At 39.8% G+C, this 21,545-nt stretch overlaps 1 protein-coding gene across 1 annotated transcript in view; it reads right to left on the bottom strand.

Moving 5' to 3' along the window:
* The window catches only part of LOC146649291 (contactin-associated protein-like 4), a 110,491-nt gene that overhangs the window by 39,896 nt on the left and 49,050 nt on the right, over window positions 1-21,545 (bottom strand). The window contains exons 6-10 of the mRNA XM_085386768.1: window positions 14,154-14,329; window positions 13,607-13,753; window positions 10,272-10,539; window positions 9,064-9,213; window positions 5,657-5,828 (exon numbers count right to left, since the gene is read on the bottom strand). Coding sequence (XP_085242894.1) covers window positions 5,657-5,828; window positions 9,064-9,213; window positions 10,272-10,539; window positions 13,607-13,753; window positions 14,154-14,329 — 913 coding nt within the window. The remainder of the gene's footprint in view (window positions 1-5,656; window positions 5,829-9,063; window positions 9,214-10,271; window positions 10,540-13,606; window positions 13,754-14,153; window positions 14,330-21,545) is intronic.

Genomic DNA, 21,545 nt, shown 5'->3' with positions numbered 1-21,545 from the left:
CTTTCAGTGCAGCCATTTAAAATACAGACACTGCTGCATCCATCACTCCATTACTGCTGTTAAACACCCGGGCAGCAATAATGGATTATTTATTGATTTTTGGAATACTGTGTTACTTTGTATGTAGTTATTAATGAGATGAATGATGTGTACCAATGTTACAGTTGTCAGTAGCAAACAACATCAACTTTGTACATACAAAAGAAATTACATTTGGTACAGTAAAACCTAATCTCTTGACTCTTATAAAGACTTTCTTTTTAACTATGAAATGATGACTAGGAACTGTGTTACATTTGTTGAATCTTGTGTGTGAAAAGGAGCTCTACAACAGCATTTAACCCCTAAATCAGTTTTAATCAGCTGTCAACACACACAAGCACGTGTCTGTATACTTGTAAGAACCCTCACTGACATAATACTAGACTTGAACCCCTAACACTACTTGCCAAATGTCCTGATGGTAACCCCACATTTCAAAAATGTCTTGTTCTACTCGAAAGTTCCTGGGTACTATAATGTAAAAATCTTCCTCAGCCGTGCAACGCATCCGAAAAGATCAAAGAAAAAGAGTGAGGATGGGGCGGGATGGGATGGTGGGAGAGAAAATCAGAGAAGGTGGGAAGGACACAATGAAACTAACGAGTGGGACGGATGAGAAAACAGAGAAAAACAGGGACTGGATATCAACAACACCTGGAAAACAAACAAGGGGGAATAAAGAGGTAAAGCAAACTTGGTGAAGAACTGATTTCTAACTGTTTAAATGATAAACAACAGATTTGGTGATTGCAGACTGTTATGAGGGAAACATCTGTCTCCAATCTCCAATGAGTTCTTTTCCCCAACTTGATTGACTTGATGAGATCCTTTTACCATAATTTTTGGATGGACTTTCATGGCCCTTCCATACAAATCAAATCAACAGTATAACTTTATCTTCATTAAGTTGAGCAAACCAAACTTTTCTTGGCAAGAACTGCTTACATTCACAGAGAGTAACACTTTCCAGAAACATTAGAGTTTTCTGCCAACTGTCTCAACATTCAGGGAGTTGTTTGCAGCCTCAGACAGGAACACAGACAACGAGACTTCAGATTGGGGCGAATGGTGAGATGCCCTATAGCATTTTATCACCAAACCCAGTGAAAATTTACAAACAAGTCTCCAGGGGGCTCCTAGCTTGACGATTTGCAATGAAACTTGGTCACGTACGGCACGAACCACAGTCCACATCACAGGAGTCCTGGATTAACTCAGTCAAGACTTTGTAGCTTATCTGAAACGTTATAGTATGGAATGACAGTGTGCTGTAACACAGCTTGGATCACAAGACTCGCATCCAATCTCCCTGGTTTCCATTACTGCCTCTGGCTAAAGCAACACGGCACAGAAACTTCCCTGATCTGAAAATTATTACTGGACAGCCCGACTAGGATGTCCAACAAAGACTTCAAATAGCTGTAGCGTGATGTATTGCATGAGCAAGAGAAGGGAAAGGTATGTATTTTCACTCTTTTTGCCTGCTCTGCACTTGCTCCTAGATATGCTTTCACATCACACACACGGTGACTTTGCATAGCAAATTCGATGTTTGTGAGTCCCTGCTCATGCTGACAAACTGGTGTGTTTGTCAGACAGACAGACAGAGTGGACCTCTTAGTGACCTGTGTTTCTTTTTATTTGAAAATGTGTGTGTGCTTTGACATGGTGTATTATTAAGTTGTCAGCTACCTGGCAGAAGCAAAGAGGTCAGAATTACTGCCTTCTGACAGCTTCATCTATTTGGCTTCAAAACACGCACTCACACACACACTTGCTGTGGACAGAGGTCGAGGTGGTGGTGGTAAGCTCAGGAGCTTTATAGCCTTGGAAAGCATCTGCGTCCTAAAGTTGTCAGTATGCTTCAATCAAAGTGTTTGTTTGAAACTGCCTCCTCCCACGCTTTTGCTGTGGAAAATTTTAGGGCTGCAACAACTTTTGCAATTTTCCAAAGGCTGACAATCGAACAAACAGCACTTTCCTTCGCTTTTTTTCTTTCATTCTTTACAAAGGTGAGGAGTAACCTACAAGCTAGACGAAGCTTGAGCTGCACTGCATCATGCACATGTTACAGTCCTCACTCTATCAAATTTGGTCTTTTTGAGATGCAAAATTTTCCACCTCTCCCTCCAACATGCCAGTACCTCTTGGTGCTGCTGGATCACTACCTGCTGTTTCCACTCCTCCACTACCCCTACAATCCACATATAGGCTCCCCAGCAGTGGCAAAGAAAGAGAGAAGAGTTGAGATGCTGAGAGAAAATGATGCGTACGTGGACCCAGATCATTAAGCGGCCAGCAGGGGAGTGGGGAGGAGGGACAATTGTGTTCAGGCATGGTGCAAGGCAACCATGCTCAGTCTGAGTACACACAAAATCCACTGCCAATTCCTTATTGTATAGTGTTGCTTTTTTCTTACTTTCAAAGTCTGTTTTCTCCAAGGAAACATGGTAAGAACTTAAATGCATTCTTTTTTTTTAAATCTGATAATCGCCTACACAAGGTGCCCTGTTATTATTTGCCTTTCAGTGCCAACTAATTCCCTAATTGCACAGCAAACAAGGCTTTAGGCTCTCCTAAAGGGTTGTTAAGCAGCAAAGGAAAAGAGCTCTGCATAAGTGGCTAGTGGTTCTCCCATTTCAGTTTCACATGCTAACTGTGTGTTAGTGGTTGTCCTAGTGGATATTTGCCGCTGTGCATTTGCTGCAAACACATGAAAGGGACGAGTCTATTCTTTAAAAATACACTGTCATGTTATGTTTCTAAAGGATTATCTGTAGTATGAAACTGCTGCACACTCACTGGCTAACGACTTGCCAATCACAAATTTCACAATCAGACCTCTGACATCTTGTAAACATCTCAAGGAGCTTCAGAAACCAATGGGTAATTTCATGGTAGCCAAGTCCATCATCATTATAGTGTCCACGGATATATACAGTGGGTGGAGAACACTGAAATTCAGAAAATTACTGTCCACGTTCATGGTACATCTCTAATTATTACCCAGTACTTAGTTATAATCAGTGTAGGAACTAGCGCGTTATTAATTAACGCATTACAGTAACTACGTTATTATTGTGGTAACGAGCACGGTAACTAGTTATTATGCCAAAATCAGGAACACGTTAATCGTTACTGGGTTTTAGATAGGGTCGTTATTCATTATTTCATGTGTTGCGTTCGACTTACCTCGGAAATCGGGACACGGACCTGGGAATAATGTTACACTTGAGTAAACGGCTTTCTGGTTAGCCTCGTCAGAGAAGTTGGGATTCCAATATGGCAATGCCCTCGAAAACGGTTGTTTTGCTAGCCCTCTACAAAAAACAAATTACTACTAAACACATATGCAGCCATAGCTGGACTCAGTGAGCCAATGGAGATTTTTCATTTTTTCTTTTCTTTTTTTTTTCCATAACGGTATAAACAATGAAAGGTGGTGGATTGACCAGATGCTGGCAGATGTGTAAAAATAACTCAATTGTTTGGCGGTGGGTGGCTATCACGGAGCTTCCACAGATTCAGTAACATTAGCAAGCGGTGGAGGCCAGCAGGTGGATGAGGGAAAGGTGAGGTAGGAGGAGAAGCGACGCGAGGCGGCCGCCGGTCCAAGTGTAAGGTGAACTTCAGGTAAGAAGTTATGACCTGCAGTCTATGTGGGTCAGATATAAACCAAGTTTAGGTGCAGTTTATTTTCATTGTGCTAACATTTTACAGTCAGTTATAATAACTCATACTGCATACAAGCTAGCATGACGGAGTTTATATACTGCTGGGGGGGGGGGGGGGGGGTGCTATGATGTTACTGATAGTGAACTTTATTTTATCCATAAGGTTAGTTATTAGAGTTGCCAACCGTCCCCTAAAAAATGTATTCAGAGAAAATATTACGCGTTTACAGTTTGTCCCATACTTTGGCTACAATGAAAAAAAAAATACACAAAGCTGGATTTATTCTGTCTTTACGCTGCACAGCTGCCTCTTCTTCTCTCATTCTCTCCCCCTCCCTCTTCTGTTGCTTCTTCAATCATGAAACTGATCAATGATCAGCTGACCGGCTTTTCTGTCGCAAGTCCCGTCTCTCTTGTTTGTTTATCGCCCACTTTGCGCCAACAGCAGCACCTTTGAGCTTGATTTATTTAATATTACTTTCTAGTATCAGCTGATGTTTGCTGAAGCCACAGGTGTAAAAGCTGCTGGTCATATTATCAATTTGGATATGTGATGAGAGGGAAACATGAAGATGAAACCAGGAGATGTCCTTACTGAATCATTAGAGCTGAACAGGTGATGGAGAAACAGGTTCACCTTTTACGTGACATGAAGGAGTTGAAGGGAAGTTATGGTAAATGGACTGATTCTTATATAGCACTTTTCTGCTCTTCTGGAGTACTCAAAGCGCTCTATACAACACGCCACATTCACCCAGCCACACCCATTCTGACAAGCACTACCTCTATATTGTGCACTATACTATATACTCACACACATTTATACTCCGATGGATGCATCGGAGAGCAACTTGGGGTTAGTATCTTGCCCAAGGATACTTGGCATGCAGACTGGAGGAGCCTGGGATCGAACCTCCAACCTTCCTGCTCTACCTCCTGAGCTACAGCCACCCTGAACTGTTTCTGAGAGACAAATAATACCAGGATCCTTTTTTAGACTGACAGCTGGTAACTGTACAGAGTCTAGCAAAGTTTTGCCAGGGGGGCAGGTAGGGCATTAACAGGGAAAAGGGAAAAGGGGGGCACAAAGAAATACTTTTCTTTCTTATTCTCATGTGTTGTAGATAGTTCAGGAGGTTAACTCAAGCATGCAGTTTGGGGGTTTTGGCTAAGTACTGTTTAGAATACCAGAATAGGGAGGGTGGTATAGGTTTAAGTTTATTAGATAGATAGATATACATCACTGTCACAACAGCGTTTTTTTTCATTCAAAGGCTTTATGATTTTTCCTATAATTTCCTAGCCAAAATGCCCAGGACCGATTTTTTGTCCCAGTCCAGCCCTGTATGCAGCTCATCTGCAGTCTGGAATTTCCCACATCTTCCTACTCAGAAGGCAGAATTTCCGAGTATAATCGAAAGCACCACGACTGCAGTTTCCGTGTTGGATGTAAAAAGTGCACGTGACGCTGTGACGTAGGCTAGAATCATGGCGGCGGTCAACGACTGTCCAGGCGTGGGATTTCTGCACATTATTTTTTCCTTTCTGTTGGTAGGTGGCATAGTGCACTTGTGGCAGGATAGTGCTAACATGTAAGCAAGCTAGAAGACTGTCATCCTTGCTGGTATTGCAGTTAGGGAAGCAACACATTAATAAGAGAATTCTGAGTAAAACCAAAGTTACTTTCCCTAGTAACTACTTACTTTGAAAGTAACGAGTAACTTTAAGTAACTGAGTTACTTTTGATAGAAGTAAATAGTAATGTAACTAAGTTACTAATTTAAAGTAACTTACCCAACACTGGTTATAATTAATATTAGGTGTTATTCTTGTATTGTCATTTGTATGTCAGTTGTAATTACTAACAAATAAAAGTCACTTCACTATGTCTACATTCAGCCTGGCACCACATTTGAAAGGTGGCACTTATAGGGACTTACCTGTCAATGATGCCACACATGTCAATCTGCAAGTGGCTGTAGTTTCCCAGCAGCCTTTGCTGCACTTTGATCAGGTCAACAGTTTGGTCATCCAGATTCAAGAGACGCATACATCCTTGAAATGTGTTGAAGGGGTTCTTGCACTTTTGAGCGCTCTCCCCAGTGGGACAACCTGAGAAGGGAAAAAAATCTAATGGTTGGACTTTTAAATTATCCAAATGATTCCACATGATGTCGATACAAAAATTCAGAGATAGATTTTCTCCAAAGTTTTTCTCAACAATATTTATTTCCATCCTTCCTGAGAATTATCTCTTCACATCTTAATTAGGTGCAAAAATACACCCCCAAAAAAATCTTAATTCACATTTTTGATTTTAAAAAAAATTGCACGTTATAAGACATTCAGAAAACCCCCACAGACGTCTTATAAAATCCAGCTCACAAAAACAAACATTAGCATTGTGGAAACAAAGAAACAGTTTGGGGTATGTTTTTAATATCCCTTGTTTTTTTGTTTTGGAACAGGAGGTTGTTTTGCATCGTACTACATCACTTCTGTTTTGAGCAACACCCTGTAAGCAAGAACTGAGGAGACTAACCTCCGCGGTTTTAAAAGCAAAATATTTTCTCATTCCTGTTGGGCTGTCAGCTGTTTAAGAGCTCAGTGCTTCCTTTGCTGTATTTTTTTTGTCATGATGCTCCAAAAGATTTTCAATGGGTGATAGGTCGTGACTGCAGTTAGGTCGACTTTGTACCCCTGACTCTTTTAGAATACAGAACCTAGCAGTGAACTACAGGGACTAGCTGCGAATGAATGCAAACAAAGTCAGCTGGGACAAACAGGCACTGCAACTGCAGCTGTCATCTAAAAAGCAGCTCCTTCTGAATATTATTAAAAACTTTTATATTATGTTTTATTATTCATCATCATTCATAAGCTTAAATAAACACTCTCAAGTCATTTTACACTCTTCAAAGTTGTAGAATGATCACACCTCTGAAGACTGCACCTTTAGGTTTTATAAAGACTAACAGATTGTTTGGAAATGGTATGGGTTTCAAATATTTGTGATTACGTTTTCACAGAACTCTACTCTGTGATAAACTAAGTACATGTCAAGATTCACGAGCTTTAAGAAATACGTTCAGCAGTATAACTGCTGGTCATTGTACTGTTGCACAACCCAGATCAGCCAAACTTAATGGACATCTCAGTGACTTCAAGGGGCCCAAGTCCTGTTTTTACAAAATAAGCCCAAATCATCAAACTTCCACCACTGTGCTTGACCATTAGTATGAGGTGTTTGTGCTGATATAATGTGTTTGGTTTTTACCAAATGTATTGCTGTGCATTATGGTCAAACATCTTGATTTTGGTCTTGCCTGCCTGCAGACATTGTTCCAAGCCTTCGAAACAAGCTATACTTACTTTCGGGTTTTCGTAATTGAACTGTTATGAACTTTAACATTTGACATGCTGACTGAGGTCTGTAGTATCTTCCTGGAAAGATTGTGTTACCGTGTTACCATACTGTTGTACTACAGATCAGCAAACTGCCAGGTCTTCTGCTCTGATAGAGTTTACACTTGCTAATGACCAGCTGAACTGATTAGCAGCACCTGGTTGCCACTTCCCCTTTTAATTCCTATAGAAGCAATAAGGGTGTACGTAGTTTTTCAGAAGACTCCATAGCATCCTGTGAGCACATTTTGTGCTTTCAGTTTTTCACATGAAAGCACAAATGTTGAACAGATAGAAATGTGACACATTTATATATCCAGGCAATCAAAGTTTTTACAAAATTTGTTGAAACCCCAATGCAGCAGAGAAAACCTACAGGAGAGCTAAAATCAAAAGTATTCAGCCTTTTCAGAACACAAATACTTAGATGTTGAGATGTTTTGTCAACCTATGACCTGCTGGTTGCACTAACACAAAGGTTCAGTAAGCTTTCTTTTTCTGATCACCTCATGCACAAAAGAGTAGCTGACCAACAAAGGCCCTCCACCCCACCTACTGTCCCAGTCCATGTTCATCTTATTCATTCATTTGAAAAAGCAACTCACAATATCATCATGGTCTAATATCTACTTAGGCAGTTACCCTCAATATGTTTTTGCTTACCACTCCCTTAACTTGCTCTTTGATCAGCCTTTGCACAGACTTTGGATTCTGTGTATGAACTCTGATTTAAGCCCTCAGCACAAGCAGTCCAGAGGTGGCTGTCAGATAAATCCTCTCTGCCCAATCCTGTGAATGAGCCCCATGTTTTATCCATCAGTGATTCGTGCTTCAGGTTGATCCTGGATGGCAGCATTCGGTGACCCAACACAGCATTGCTGCTCGCGGCTCTGCATTGCTCTAATTACAGTCAGTCAGACACACAGTTTGGCACTTCTTACCACAGGAAGGGGGGAAAGATGAGTCACTGGTCGTTGTCACCTTAAATTTTAGAAACTCAGAAGAAGACTTTGTTGGATCTGTTTTGCTTATGGCAGTCAAGATGACGCAGCAGGAAGTTTAGTGTTGATCACAATGTCATAACAATTGAGTTTCACCTGAAATTAGGTTAAGAATGTAACTACAGCTCAACTCACTGCCATCCTTTGCTCATTATACTAAGGCTGCTGTCTCTTAGAAAAACTGGAGCACTTCTTTAATGTTGTGATACCATTCACAAGCAGTATATAAACATTTATGCTGCAGGCAAAGGTGTGTGAAAGGATAATGCATGTAAAAAAAAGTTTAAAAACAAAACATTTCAAAAGATATCCTGTACATTAACAAAATTGTGTTAACAAAATCTGTTGTGGCATGGAAGTGACCTGCGCAATATTAGGCAGGTGGATGTAATTTTGCAGCTGATCTCTTAACAAGTTTGTCTTTAGCTCCATGTGTTTACATGTGTAGGGGTGGAAGAGAGAAAGTATACATGTGCTACAGTAACAGGTGGGAGGGAAATGAAAAGAAGAAAACCTCAATTTTAAAATAAAAACACCGGTGATTTGGAGAGACAGAATGACAGAGAGAAAATAGTGGATACAGTAAGGACAAAAAAGGAGGAAAAAAAAGAAGAAAGATGGGTGGAGCAGCCAGAAGAAAGATGAAAGAAGAGGGGGGTGGGGAGTGAGAGCCACCGAGCAGCTTTATGACTTTGTCCCTCTCTGGGTGGCACTAAACCTCCAGAGGAGATCTGGAGATGATAATTATTACCAGAGTACCTGCATGAATTTTAACTACCCCCGTCTGTCGATGTCAGCAGTTTCTCTGGCAGCAAAGCCCTTGCACATGCTTACAGTATGTATAATCTGTTGACTTTGACCATAGAGAGCTTTTAGAAACGCTGAAAATCCCCCCCAAAATCTCTCTATATAAAAGTAGTACATGATGCAGGTATTCTTACCACCAAAGAAGAGTTGACTATCTGAGGTGAGAGGAACCGAGATGCTGATGTGAGCGGTGGCTCCTTCATCTTTGTCCACTGTGATGCTTAGATGATCATGTTTGAAGCTCAGCTCCACATAATGCCACTGACCGTCATTCAGACCTGAGCCTGAGACACAAATACACACATACAAAATCCAGAACAGGGTGTGATTGAGTTCAAATCAGGATGTGACCTTGGTTTAATTTTAATTTCAAGTATAAGAAAAATATAAATTACTCCATTTCCATTTTTTACTTGCATACACTTGTTGGCCACTTTGTTAGGTGCACTTTGCCCGCACTGAGTTGGACCTCCTTTGTTTCTCAGAACTTAATTCTTTGCGCCACAAATTCAAAAAGGTTCAAAACTTTCCCTAGAAATTTTGGTCCATATTGACATAACAGCATCAGAGTTGCTGAAAATTTGTCAACTTCACATCCAAGGTGCTTTATTGGATTGAGATCTGGTGACTGTGAAAGCCATTTGATTATACTGAAATCACCGTCTCATTCAAGAAACCAGTTTGACATGACTGTGGTCGTAAAGGGTGGTCATGGCCAACAAAACTCAAGTAGACCATGGTGTTGAAAGCTGCCTTAAATTTGCCAAGAAAATATCCCCCAAACCAATGCAGCAGCAGTCTGAAACACTGATACAAGGCAGGATCGATCCATGCTTTCATGTGGTTTACACTAAAATCTGTTCCTTCCTCTTAATGTTACAGCAAAAACAGAAACTCATCAGATTCGCAAATATTTTAACTTCTCTGTCCTATTTTGGTGAGTCTGTGCTGATTGTAACCTCGGTTTCCTGTTTTTAGGTCACAGGTTAGCAGCCAGTGTGGTTTTCTGCTGCTGTTGCCCATTTGTAATGAGTGGGTATATGAGTTACTGCTCTTGTCAGCTCGAAGCAGTCTATCCACAGAGTTCTCCTCTGACTTCTGGCATCAACAAAGCATTTTCTGCCAGAGAAGTGCTGCTCACTGGATATCTTTTTCAGACGTTTCTCTGTAAACTTTAGAGATGTGGGAAAATCATGTATGTTTTGCTGGTCTTGCACCAACAGCCATGCTATGAGTAGATAGTTGTGTCGTTGAACTGATGTACCTAATGAAGTGACCATTAAGCATACTCTAATGTATACGCAAATGAATAGAGAAACATGCAGATCGTGACTGAACCCACCTGCGCTGAGGTCCAGAGAGGATCTGCCTGCTTTACTGATCTGTAGTCGAAGCCTCGCCTGGCTCAGGTATAGGAACACTGTACCATCCTGCTGCGGGAGACCAAAGGTCAAGAGCAGACCTCCCTTGTTCCACGTCCTGAACTGCAGCGTCACAGACACTAGCCCTGTTGACCATGATGTAAGGCCAGGCAACTGGAGGAAGCTGTGGGAGTCAGTGAACGTCACAGCCACTGAAACTGGCTCAGCACAAGAAAAGGTCACATTGCCCTGAGAACAGGAGGAGGGAAGAGAGAGAGAAAGAAATGATTGTGAAAGAGATAAAACATGAATATTCATCGACTGCAGAGGCTGACTTGGTTTGACTGGGTGTCACAGAGGTCTCATCAGCACCTCTCTGAAAAAGGACACCTGTATTTCCATATTGATATCAGCTGAACAGCTAAAACGCTGAAGGCTTTCTTTGGAAACCTGAAACATCAGAGTCAGAAAGGCTTTGCACACACTGCCTGTTTGTGCCACATAATCAAATTTCTTAATTACATCGGGAAACTGAAATAATACAACATGAGAAATATAGTTTTATAAACAGCAGTGTGTCCAAATATTCCATGATGAAATTTACCACGTATAAGCTAGTATGGTTCAAGTTTTCTTCTTCTTTTTTTTAACTGCCACTTGTCTCATGCAGCTCTTTTGCTTTGGGCTTTGTAACATCAGAATGTAGATGTGATGACACTGGTGATGATAATGAAGGAGATTATGATGATGCTAATGACGCTGATGATGATGATGATGATGATGATGGGTGTAAAAATAGGGAGGATGATGATGCAAATGATGAAAATAATGATGATAACAATAGTAATCATGACAGTGACCATTAGCATAATAATTACCACGATGCAGAAAAGGCAAAGAGGAAGGCTGGGGGAAAAGTCACTAAAAGTCTGTCGTAGGGAATAAAAGTTCACAGCTTGTTCAAACTTTCATCACGGAAGTACTCTAACAGAAGAATGATAAATGCTAAATAATTAATTACTATCATAATAAATTGACAGCCTTGACAGAAGGATAACACAGCTTTACTAGAAAATGCTATCATCACTATAATAAAACACCATTTTTCTATTAAATGATTTTTTTTACAGAAGACTTTTTATTTACTATAAAAATGTCACTTGTTCTTAAGCTACAAATACATAAACTGAAAGTTGCTTTGAACTTGCAGCTAATGTTTGATTTTCAAAGGGAAAAAAATGAACGATTGGCACACTGCAGAACTCCAATTTCTTTATTTAATGCATTTAGTACTTTGTGATGTTTCAAGCATACCTTCCCATCTTTAATCACCTGTGTTAGGTCCAATGACCACGATCACTGACAATAATATACGATCACATCCACGTCTTACATAGGACAAACAACTGATGAATAAATCTTCTATGAATAACACATGGAAGACCAGCGATATGTGGAAGATGTCTATGTCACATTTTTTGGCTCTGTAACAGCTCAACAAGGTGGAGATGATGTGCATGGATTTTTTTCCCCTAATTTTCTAGAGGTGCAGTCTACTGGTGGATGAAAATAGGATCAGCCAGACTGACCTATAAATAATCAGAGTGGTGGAAAAAAAAACTCTGATGCAGTGATGCTACCCCTCATATCCATATTAAACCCTAGATATAGGGCTGTGGCTGACTTTTGTAAAAACTTTTTAAAACTTCCCAAAAACAAATCAAACATAAACTCTTAAATTTGACCGATTACCTTGCTAAAGTGCCCTTCACATACAACGCTTCAATGGCACCGCTGTGCTCTGAAATTTATTATTTTCCTGGTTGGTGAGCACTTGCTGGTGACATGGTGTGACATTTGCATGACCAATAGAAAACATAGAATGGCAGGGAGCGTGCACACAAAATCCACATAAAGACCATTACTAGCTGCAAAAACAGTACATGCAAAGCACAGCAGCCATTCCAATAGCTAACCAGTGCTGACTGCTAATGTGTAGCTGATAAGTGAATTATGTGAATTAATGAAGTACATTTAACTTCTGCACATTGGTTCAATCGATGCAATGGCCCAGTAAATTATTCACTAGAGATGCAATAATGATAGATGTTAACGCATTCTTACAAATAACACACAAAGTGGATCATCACCAAACACAATTTAGAGTAAGAAGAAAGTGTAAAACAATACAACAATAATTATCCATCCATTCACTTTTGCTTATCCTCAGGGTCATAGGGGACGGCTAGAGCCTATCCCGAGCACCACAGGGTGGAAGGCTGGGTACACCCTGGACAGGTCACCAATATGATGCAGGGCTAACACAGAAAGATGTACAACCACATTCACACCTGTGCGAAATTTACTATCACTAATAATCGAATCCCACTAAATGCATGTCTTTGGATTGTGGGAAGAAGCCAGAGTATCTGGAGAGAATCGACAGTGTCATGTGGAGAACGTGTAAACTCCACACAGAAAGGCTTCGACTAGATGGTGGAGTCATTGGACTCAGGACTAATATTGAATGTTTAGTTTTTGCAAGAACTGCAATGCTGAGTCCTTCATGACATTACAAACCTATTAGAAAAGAAGTGATTCCTGAAGATGCATTTTGAAAATACAACTTAGTACACAAAAATGAAGTAATTTCAACGTATGCTCAAAAATCTCTTCTTTTCTCGTAGGTTTGAAATGTCATATAGGACTCAACATTGCAGTTCTTGCAAAACAAAACAAAAAGCTGAAATAAAATATTTAGAATACTTTACAGATATTACAAATGGATTGTGGAGGCAGTCAAGGCACTTGCTGCTAAACGACAGATGAATGTGCCATACACCCTACACAAGCAGAGATGCATGAAGATGAACTGGCAAGTGAACCCCAACACAACAATGAATATTGTACTGAAAGAACAGATGTCTTTGAGCTGGCTTTGGACTTGGACTCAGCTTTTCTCCTTTACGCACACTAAGATGAGGCCATGTTTTTTTGTTTTTTTTTACATATTTAACAATGAAAGCTTTGTGTAAAAGAAAGGAGTTACTACACGGTGACATATAGCAGTCATTCTCAATCCTAGACTCCACAAAAACTTTTGCTTTTTTTCTACTAAACTTTTTGAAACTGCGTGTATGCAAAGAGCTGTCCTCAGAATTATTAATATAAACATGCAAAACTTAAATTAATAACATTACAGCTCTAGTTCGGCATCATGAGTGACAAGCAATTAGTAGGCAAAATTGTACCACACTATTACTTTTAGTGCTTGTGGTAAAATTAATTCATAAAATGCTGAAATATAATGACTCACCACTATCGCGACCTGTGAACTGCCGTGTTTGGCCAGGTCTATCAGGTTGATGTCGCTGTACAGCAGGTTCTCAAGGCAGCCATGAAAGTTCCTGTTGGACAGGATGGGTTTCTGCAGTCCGTGGCTCTGGACAGCTGCCACCGTCAGCTGCACAGTAATTTCAAAACACGCTATAATAATATTACCTTCTTCCTCTGAATGACATCAAGGTTGCTGTAAGAGGTTCATTCACAGAGTACGCTGCCTTTTAACGCAGAAAAATAAGCTCAAAAACACCTCTTCATTGCCTCAGTACACTCACACAGTTAAATTATGCACTGAATAGCCCCTTTGAATAACCCTCTCAAGCTGGTTGGCACAGAAAGCTGCCCACCTTCTGCCTTTTCATTCACTAGAAGAACTAATATGACTTGAACGTCCTGTCTGATTTATTCTCACTCTAACTCACTCACGCTGCTGAACAAATGAATATTTCTGCAGGAGTGGATGCGCTTTTGACACGTTTGCTTCAGAATGTGTGTGTGTGTGTCTGTGTGTTTCCTCTCACCGTGTGAATGTGCCAGTGGCTGAGATCAGCCGGTATTTGAACCTGCAGTGTATTTTTATCTACGGTCAGGTTTAGGTGAGTGCTGAGCCGCTCCAGCTTTACATGGTGCCAGTGCTGGTCATCAAGCAGACTGCCCAGGGAAACGAGAAGTTGACCACCAGAGGATGAACTCACACCTGCAACACAGAGGGAGAGAGGAGCGGGAGAAAAGTTGTCATGTCGGTGCCATGGTACATTTCAGAGAAGAGCAACATCCCCGGCCAACGCAGAAATCCCATTATGCATCTCCTGCTGAGGATCTTAGATTTTTTTTTTCCTGAAGTTTATTACCTCCAACGCACTTGAAGAAGAACATCCATAAAACATTTTTAACAAGGACAAACATCTGTAAAGAAAATAGTCAGTGTTTTTTCCCAGCAAAACACCTATAGGAAGGGATTGTGTTCAATCTATCAAAACAAAAAGCGCCACGGAAAGATTGCTGCATCAGTGGGATATTTTTTAATCTCTGTTTCAAAACAAGAAGCAGGTCACTGAGGTCACCCTCTTTCATTATAGAGCACATTTCTGTATGCTGAGAGGGAGGAGGACAGAGTACGAGAAATGATGATGCTACAAAATGATACCAGGACATAATTAATGACAGACCCAACACCAGTAGGTCTGATAGGTGGATTTATCTTTGAGTCCTCCAATGTGTTGGTTAGGAAACGAGGTTCTGCTGACAGAATGAGCTACAACAAAAGGAGAGATATAAGCCAAGTCATTAATTATGAAAGGTGTTTTCTTCTAGATAGAAAGACAGTTCAAATTACAGAATTCCAACTCCTCATTGTGTGTTTAGGGGTCTGAGGTAGAGCTACGCAAAAGGCTGGTAAATGCTGGAAAATTGGTGGCTGGGAGTTAGAAAGAAGAAACCTTACAAAAAATCTGAAGCCTGCTCCCCAAATCAGTTTGAGGTTTTTAACCACTACTATCATAAACCAAGTAGTTTCTCCAATCTAAAATAACTGTCAGTGATCAACTTGCTGAATAGATCAAACTGTGGGTATCAGTTTCAGGTTTCAACAAGGGAGTACGCTGCATTCAAAGTTTGCATCAGTGACTTCATTTTTTTCTATATTGGCAATGTTACAGAGATATATTAGACTTATCCTAAATTGTCTTTAGTATTGTGCTTTAGCTATGAATCAAAGGTCCAACGACAGTTTTCCCACTACTAACAATCAAATTAAATCAAATTAAAATTAAAATCTGAAAGATAAATCTAACATGGAAGTCACAAAAACTGCAGGTAGTCTAGAGGCAACTTGAGGATAGTTCCTCAAAGCTAGTTGCTCCTATTTATTTCCTGTGCTAAAATGCTCAATTTTGCAATGGAAATAAGCAAAAATAAATAAATAAATAAATGTACGTAAATAAATCTCATCAGTATTTTTTATACGAACCAAAAGTGGATTAAAAGTACACACCGGCTGTTAGCTATCTCATGTTACAGTGCTATGGTTAAATGTATTGTAATTCAGTTTGGTTATGCTAGTATTACTTTATTAATACGTTAGCACTAAGTCGCCTGTGTGTTCTGCTCCTACTGTAGCCTAAAGAGGCACCTTGCTAATGAAGCTAGCTAATGTTAGCTGATGAGTAAACGTTCCAGCTTCTCCAAATATATCCCTACCTCCTAAAAAATGCAGGACTGACTAAAATAGCCAAAAATAGCCAAATCGAGGAAAACAGTATTAAAATTCACAAACCAATAAGTGATCAGTGTCTCTATCTTTTATAACACAGTTTGTGATTACACAAACATTTAAGTGAGTATTCAATGCTAAACAAATAAGTGGCTACACAATGCTCTTAAGTTTAACTGAGATCGTGATTAATGTTAAATAGTATCCAAACTTACTTCCAGTCTGAAACCAACTTTTCAGGGGCTTCAACAATGGAGCTTTGATCAGGACACAACTACCTTAGCTTAGTTTAGCGCAGAGATAGGAACATGGGAAACAGCTAGCTTAGTTCCATCGACAGAAGCCTGTCTTCCTCTTGCATCCAGTACTTACGCTGAGGATAAACAAGTAGTTTAAGAGAAAACAATAATAGAAACACTTCACTTCCATTAATGAATCTCTTTCTGACTCTCTGTCAGTCTTGATTCCCTTATTCCTCTTCTCCTTGCCTGCAAGTTTAATAGGAAGCTGAGAGAAAGAAGGTTCAATTTAAGAGAACCGTAACCGTGCCAGCATTTAAAATACAACTTCACTGCAAAGCTAACACACATTCTCAAAACCAATTCTTAGTTTTAGTCACAGTTACGAGGAATTTCATACCATACAGAAAGAAAAGGAGCAAGACATCCATGGCAAGAATTTGACTATGAGTGGGTTTCAGATTTGTTGATTTCATGTATTTGCATCTTTGTGTATGAGAATGGTAGGACACACAGTCTTACCAATGGTGTCAAACCATTTCACAGATCAATGGCTTTGAAAAAGATCAAGATTAATTTAATTATCATTATTCTACACAAGGTTGCACAACAAAATTGCAGATGCAGTACCCTCTATGAAAAATCCAAAATGAATTGAGTATTGCATAAACGGCCTTGGTTATATCAAGATACAACATGTTTTGGGTCTGTTCTTTTCTCTTGTTATCTTGTCTTGAAAACAACATGGGATACATTTTTATAAGTTATTACCCACCTATTTATATTAGGGTTATATAATCTGATTATATAATTAATGGCTGTGGCTGTTTTGAATGACAATTTGTGTTATTTTTTATCAAAATATGATTCTGTTCATCTGGACGTAGTGTTTTCAGTGCGAGAAACGATGAGTGACGAAACGTTTCTCGCACTGAAAACACTACGTCCAGATGAACAGAATCAACTTTTGGAGATTTACTTACCTGGATGATTGAGAATGCATCAAGATGTTTTACCAAAATACTTCAGTTTTTCCAGTAAATACAGTATCTTTTTCAATAGCACAAATTGGCGTCCCATTTGCTGTCAGAGAGAATTAAGTATCAAACGTATAGATGATGTCAAAGTGGCTATGTCCATTTTAATGTACAGTCTAAAGGTAAAACGCTTTACCACACTGGCAACAACTTGCATTTGTTTACAAAAAACCTCAATTAAGAGATCACTAAGATCCTGAGGGGAACATAAAAGTGTTTAACTGTTTTTTTAAAAACCTACTAAACAGAAAACATGAAAGCAACAACATCAAGATCAAAGTGCTAGATAGTCCCTTGTAGACACAGAGTAGTAGATAATTATAGCATAGGTTGGCATTTATACCCCAAAGATGCTATTCCTATTCTTTTTTGAATTCTTTGTCAGAGACATACTTTGTCTCTCTAGACAAAGTATGTCTTCTTTTGAAACATTCATTTTAGCTTACCATAAATTTAAATGAACCAAATCAGTCCTATAGTAAGTGTGAAAGGCAAGAAGTTATAGCAATATTTACCATCCACAGTAAATTAATATTTAGAAAGAGTCCTCCATTTGTTCTCCTTTTTTTCTGCCACAAATCTCTTTCACTTCCCAGTGTCTTCAAAGGCAAACAAGACGGCAGTCATTTACATTTTTACATTTGCCTTTAAACAATGAACTATGAGGGTTTTTTTAAAATTGTTTTAAATTCTATTTTAAAGATGCATTCTTTATTTTTACCGCACAAAAAAATTCAGTAGTAAGAAACCTATCATACAGCAGGGGAGTGCAGTAAGAGGTTTCTTTCCATTTTCTGGCTCCTCTGGGACTCTTGGGAGGCAGCATACAAAACGAGTAAATCGCTGTAGACAAAGTGGAATTGAGTAAGCAAATGCAACAGCAATCACCGCAGTTCATTGTCTTCTATTTTCTCTGCCAATTGGCACACTTTGTCCAAAGACATTCATCTCATTTCAGCGGCGCTGTTCAGATGCCTGGGGGGAAGATCTAGTTGTAGCTTTTGCTGCTCTGTACAATGAGCAAAATGCTGATTGTGGCAAAGTCGTGCTACTGTAAACCCTGAAATATTCCATTTAGTATGCCAGAGACCAGACAGTGAACACAGCATGTCCTCACTGCTGAGAATACGGAGAGAAGAAAGCCTTTCACTTAACATGCAGCCTGCCCTGCATGGATCTCTGATGCCATCCTAATTTCGTCAGTGATACTTAACACCATTTGTCCAAAAGGCACTGGAGCCCTCAGCGCATTTACTGCTGTGTATTACAGTTTTCCAATGGCAGTTCAGAATTGAAGTGAATTATGAAGCAGCAGGCTACATTACAGCAAACTGACATTTTGATAAATGTAAAGCATAGAGGAAATGAGATGGTTTTGGATAGCGGACATAAATCTTAATGAGCCAGTCAATTTATTCCAACTGCTTGGACAGCCACAGGCACACAGAGAGGGTCTAAGTGTCTCACTGCATGTGTTTGTTTGACTGTCTGTCTCCTTGGTCACTGTCTATTGGTCTGTCTGTTATTCCTGTCTTTGTGTTTCCATTCAGACGTGTACTTATGCTAATGGATGTTGCTCACTAATTAATGAAAACACTTGCAACCTTATAAGCTGTACATTTACCCAGTTCACAGTGTTCACAGCCACCTCTCTGTCTCAGCCAGCTTGCTGTTCTCGTGAAGTGACATGAATCACCGTTAAAGAGAGGACCGGGACTGACAGGATCAGGCCGGCAAAAGGGAGAGATAACTGTGAAAAGCTTCAGAGAGTCTCTCACATTCTTCAGTGTTTAGATAATGCATCTAAACCTTCTGCTATTATCTATTAGCTCTGTTAGTTTGATCTTCTCTTGTCTTCCAACAGCTGACTGTGGAGGAGCATGCTGTGGCTCAGGGTGGATGCTCCAAGCTATTGATCTAAATTACACTGTCTGTAGACTCCAAGCTCCTTGGAGATTCGGAGGGAGGAAGAAGACAAAAGATGAATACCATGCAATTGTTAAAGGTAAATAATTCAATCTGAAAAAAGAACTAGCAGAGGCAGAATTTGGATCACATATGAAAAAGGCTTTGATAAATAAACATAAATATTTTTTTCAATAGCAAAAAAACAATAGGGTAGGGATTGACAGAGAGGCAGGGCAATAAAGAGAGCGTGCAGTGTCAGTGCTGTGACTGGGGCGAAGTACGATTTTTAGGATAATCTCAATTTAGCTCAATATAATCTCTGCACCGTTACAACAATCCTGTGTTTACTGTCGTTCCCAGCCAAGTTCTTTGAGCACTTTGCTGACTATCGGACTGAGCCTAGCAGGGATGTGACAGGCGTCACTCAGGGAGCTGATGTCAGACTGACAGCTTTTGCAGATGACGCCTCTTTCCAGCTGACATATACTAGACAATACCACCAGGGAAATAAACTGCTTCCACCCAGTCATAATGGGAATTGGACAATATTCTGCTTTTTATTTCAAGAATGCAGAAAGGGGAGGGTGAGACTAGGGTGAGGGGATGTAAAGAAGTAGAGAGGCCTGGAGTTGGAAACAGCAAATTTAGGCTTTCACAAAATCTTAGAAAAATAGCTGAGGGAATCTGGGATTTTCAGCGTGCGCGTGTGTGTGTGTGTGTGTGTGTGTGTGTGTGTGTGTGTGTGTGTGTGTGTGTGTGTGTGTGTGTGTGTGTGTGTGTGTGTGTGTGTCTGTCTGTCTGTCTGCATGGCAAAGGTCCCTTGTTCAAACATTAATATAACACTAAAATGCAGTTGAATTATGTCTTCTCTTGAAATGCTTTTTATGGTTAAGTAAATGGATGATGCAGGAAGTCTGACAATTGTGAAACGTGAACTGAATGGTACAGCATGTATTGTATTCAGGTTTTGTTGTCATATGATCACTACACATATGATGTTGACTTGTCTGTCATTTCGAACATGTGCCCCTGTAGGGTAAGTTTAATAAAGCCCCATCTCTCAGGCCTAGTGACACTCAGTGCCCCCTCCTGGCAGCTACTGTGCACTAAAGCAAAACATATATTTCCTACCTGCAAACACCTGGCTTTGGTTGCTGGCAGACTGCCACGTGTGACTTGTAGTATGCATGAAAGAAACTGACTAGTTGACATGTGTTTTCCAAGTTACAGTGAAACTGTGGAAAATGCAACACAGCTAGAAAACTGAAATTGTTAGCCTTCAAAGTAAAAGTTGAGCCATTGCTGCGCCATTGAAGCACACTTTTACTTTGAAGGTAGTGTTTGCAGACAAGTCTGTGTCTTCCATGCAAACTACAGACATCCATGGCAACCTGTTAATGGCCAAAGCAACTGTAAGGATGTTTTTTTGCACAGCAACCTCTTTGCATCTGATTTCACCAGGAACTGTCATAAACCCAAGGAACCACTTGCCAACCAGTTTGGAGGACTTATTTCTCCATAGAGCACATATTTCGTATCACATCCAATCTGGTGGACAATCTTCAAGCAATATATGCATGGAGCAAACTCAGCTTTGCTTATAGTGATGGTCAAAATATTCAGTTTTCCACAAATCAAAACATGGCAGGAATTGTGGGAAATTCGGTGCTTATAGTGCATCTAAGAAGGTTTTGATCGATTATTAGTTCTAACAGCCGGATGCTCTCTGTTGCATCATACTCCTACTTGACCTTCTGGTGTGTGCTACCATTAGTTCATCAATGCTCTAACCTAATCTTTCTTTGAATTCTCCTTTCACCCACACAAAGAGCAGGTACCGAGTCTCACTCAGTTTTTCAGCAACCAAACAACTAGTCTGCAAAATTTCAACTATACTGCATGCACCCTGTTTTGGGATAAGAGAATACTGTGATTAATGAAAAGTACAGTGACTAAGTGGTGCTTTTTATTTATTTATTTATTTATTTGTTCATTTATTTCTACATCAAAGAAAGTTTAACTTTAGATCAAATTATTGCTTTGTTATAAATATAACCACACAATCTTACATCACAGAAATAAATAAATAAATAAACACATAAAACTAATTTCTATGATTAATTATCTGCAGTTTCACTTTTGGAATATAACTTCATTTAGGACCACAAAATATGGTTTTCTGAGGGAAAGTGATATATTCTCAGGAAGCTGCACTTTTAATTTCAGCTGTAACTGAAAGGAAGGCCTGGCTGATGAGCAGAGCAGCAGAGTACTCCAGCAGCCAGATGGCACGGTTGATGAGAGCTTTGCCATATGGTGATAATACGACAGGCTGGCAGTCCAACAGCACCTCAGGTTTAACCTTGTTTACGCCAGATACGCACACACGATGTCTCGCCTTGCACCTTGGGTCATGTTTTCTATTTTCCTGTCATTCATCATGGTTTCCTATTTTATTTTAATACACGTGTTTTAGGCACTTCAGTGTTGTGTCATCTCCACCATCATGAGTGTCAT

The sequence above is a fragment of the Rhamphochromis longiceps genome, linkage group LG17, assembly GCF_057381845.1.
Source record: "Rhamphochromis longiceps isolate RC_006_pf linkage group LG17, R_longiceps_female_GT1.1, whole genome shotgun sequence".
In the NCBI taxonomy this organism is placed as follows: domain Eukaryota; kingdom Metazoa; phylum Chordata; class Actinopteri; order Cichliformes; family Cichlidae; genus Rhamphochromis; species Rhamphochromis longiceps.
The sequence above is the reverse complement of the archived record's forward strand: the minus strand, read 5'-3'. Positions and strand labels throughout refer to the sequence as shown.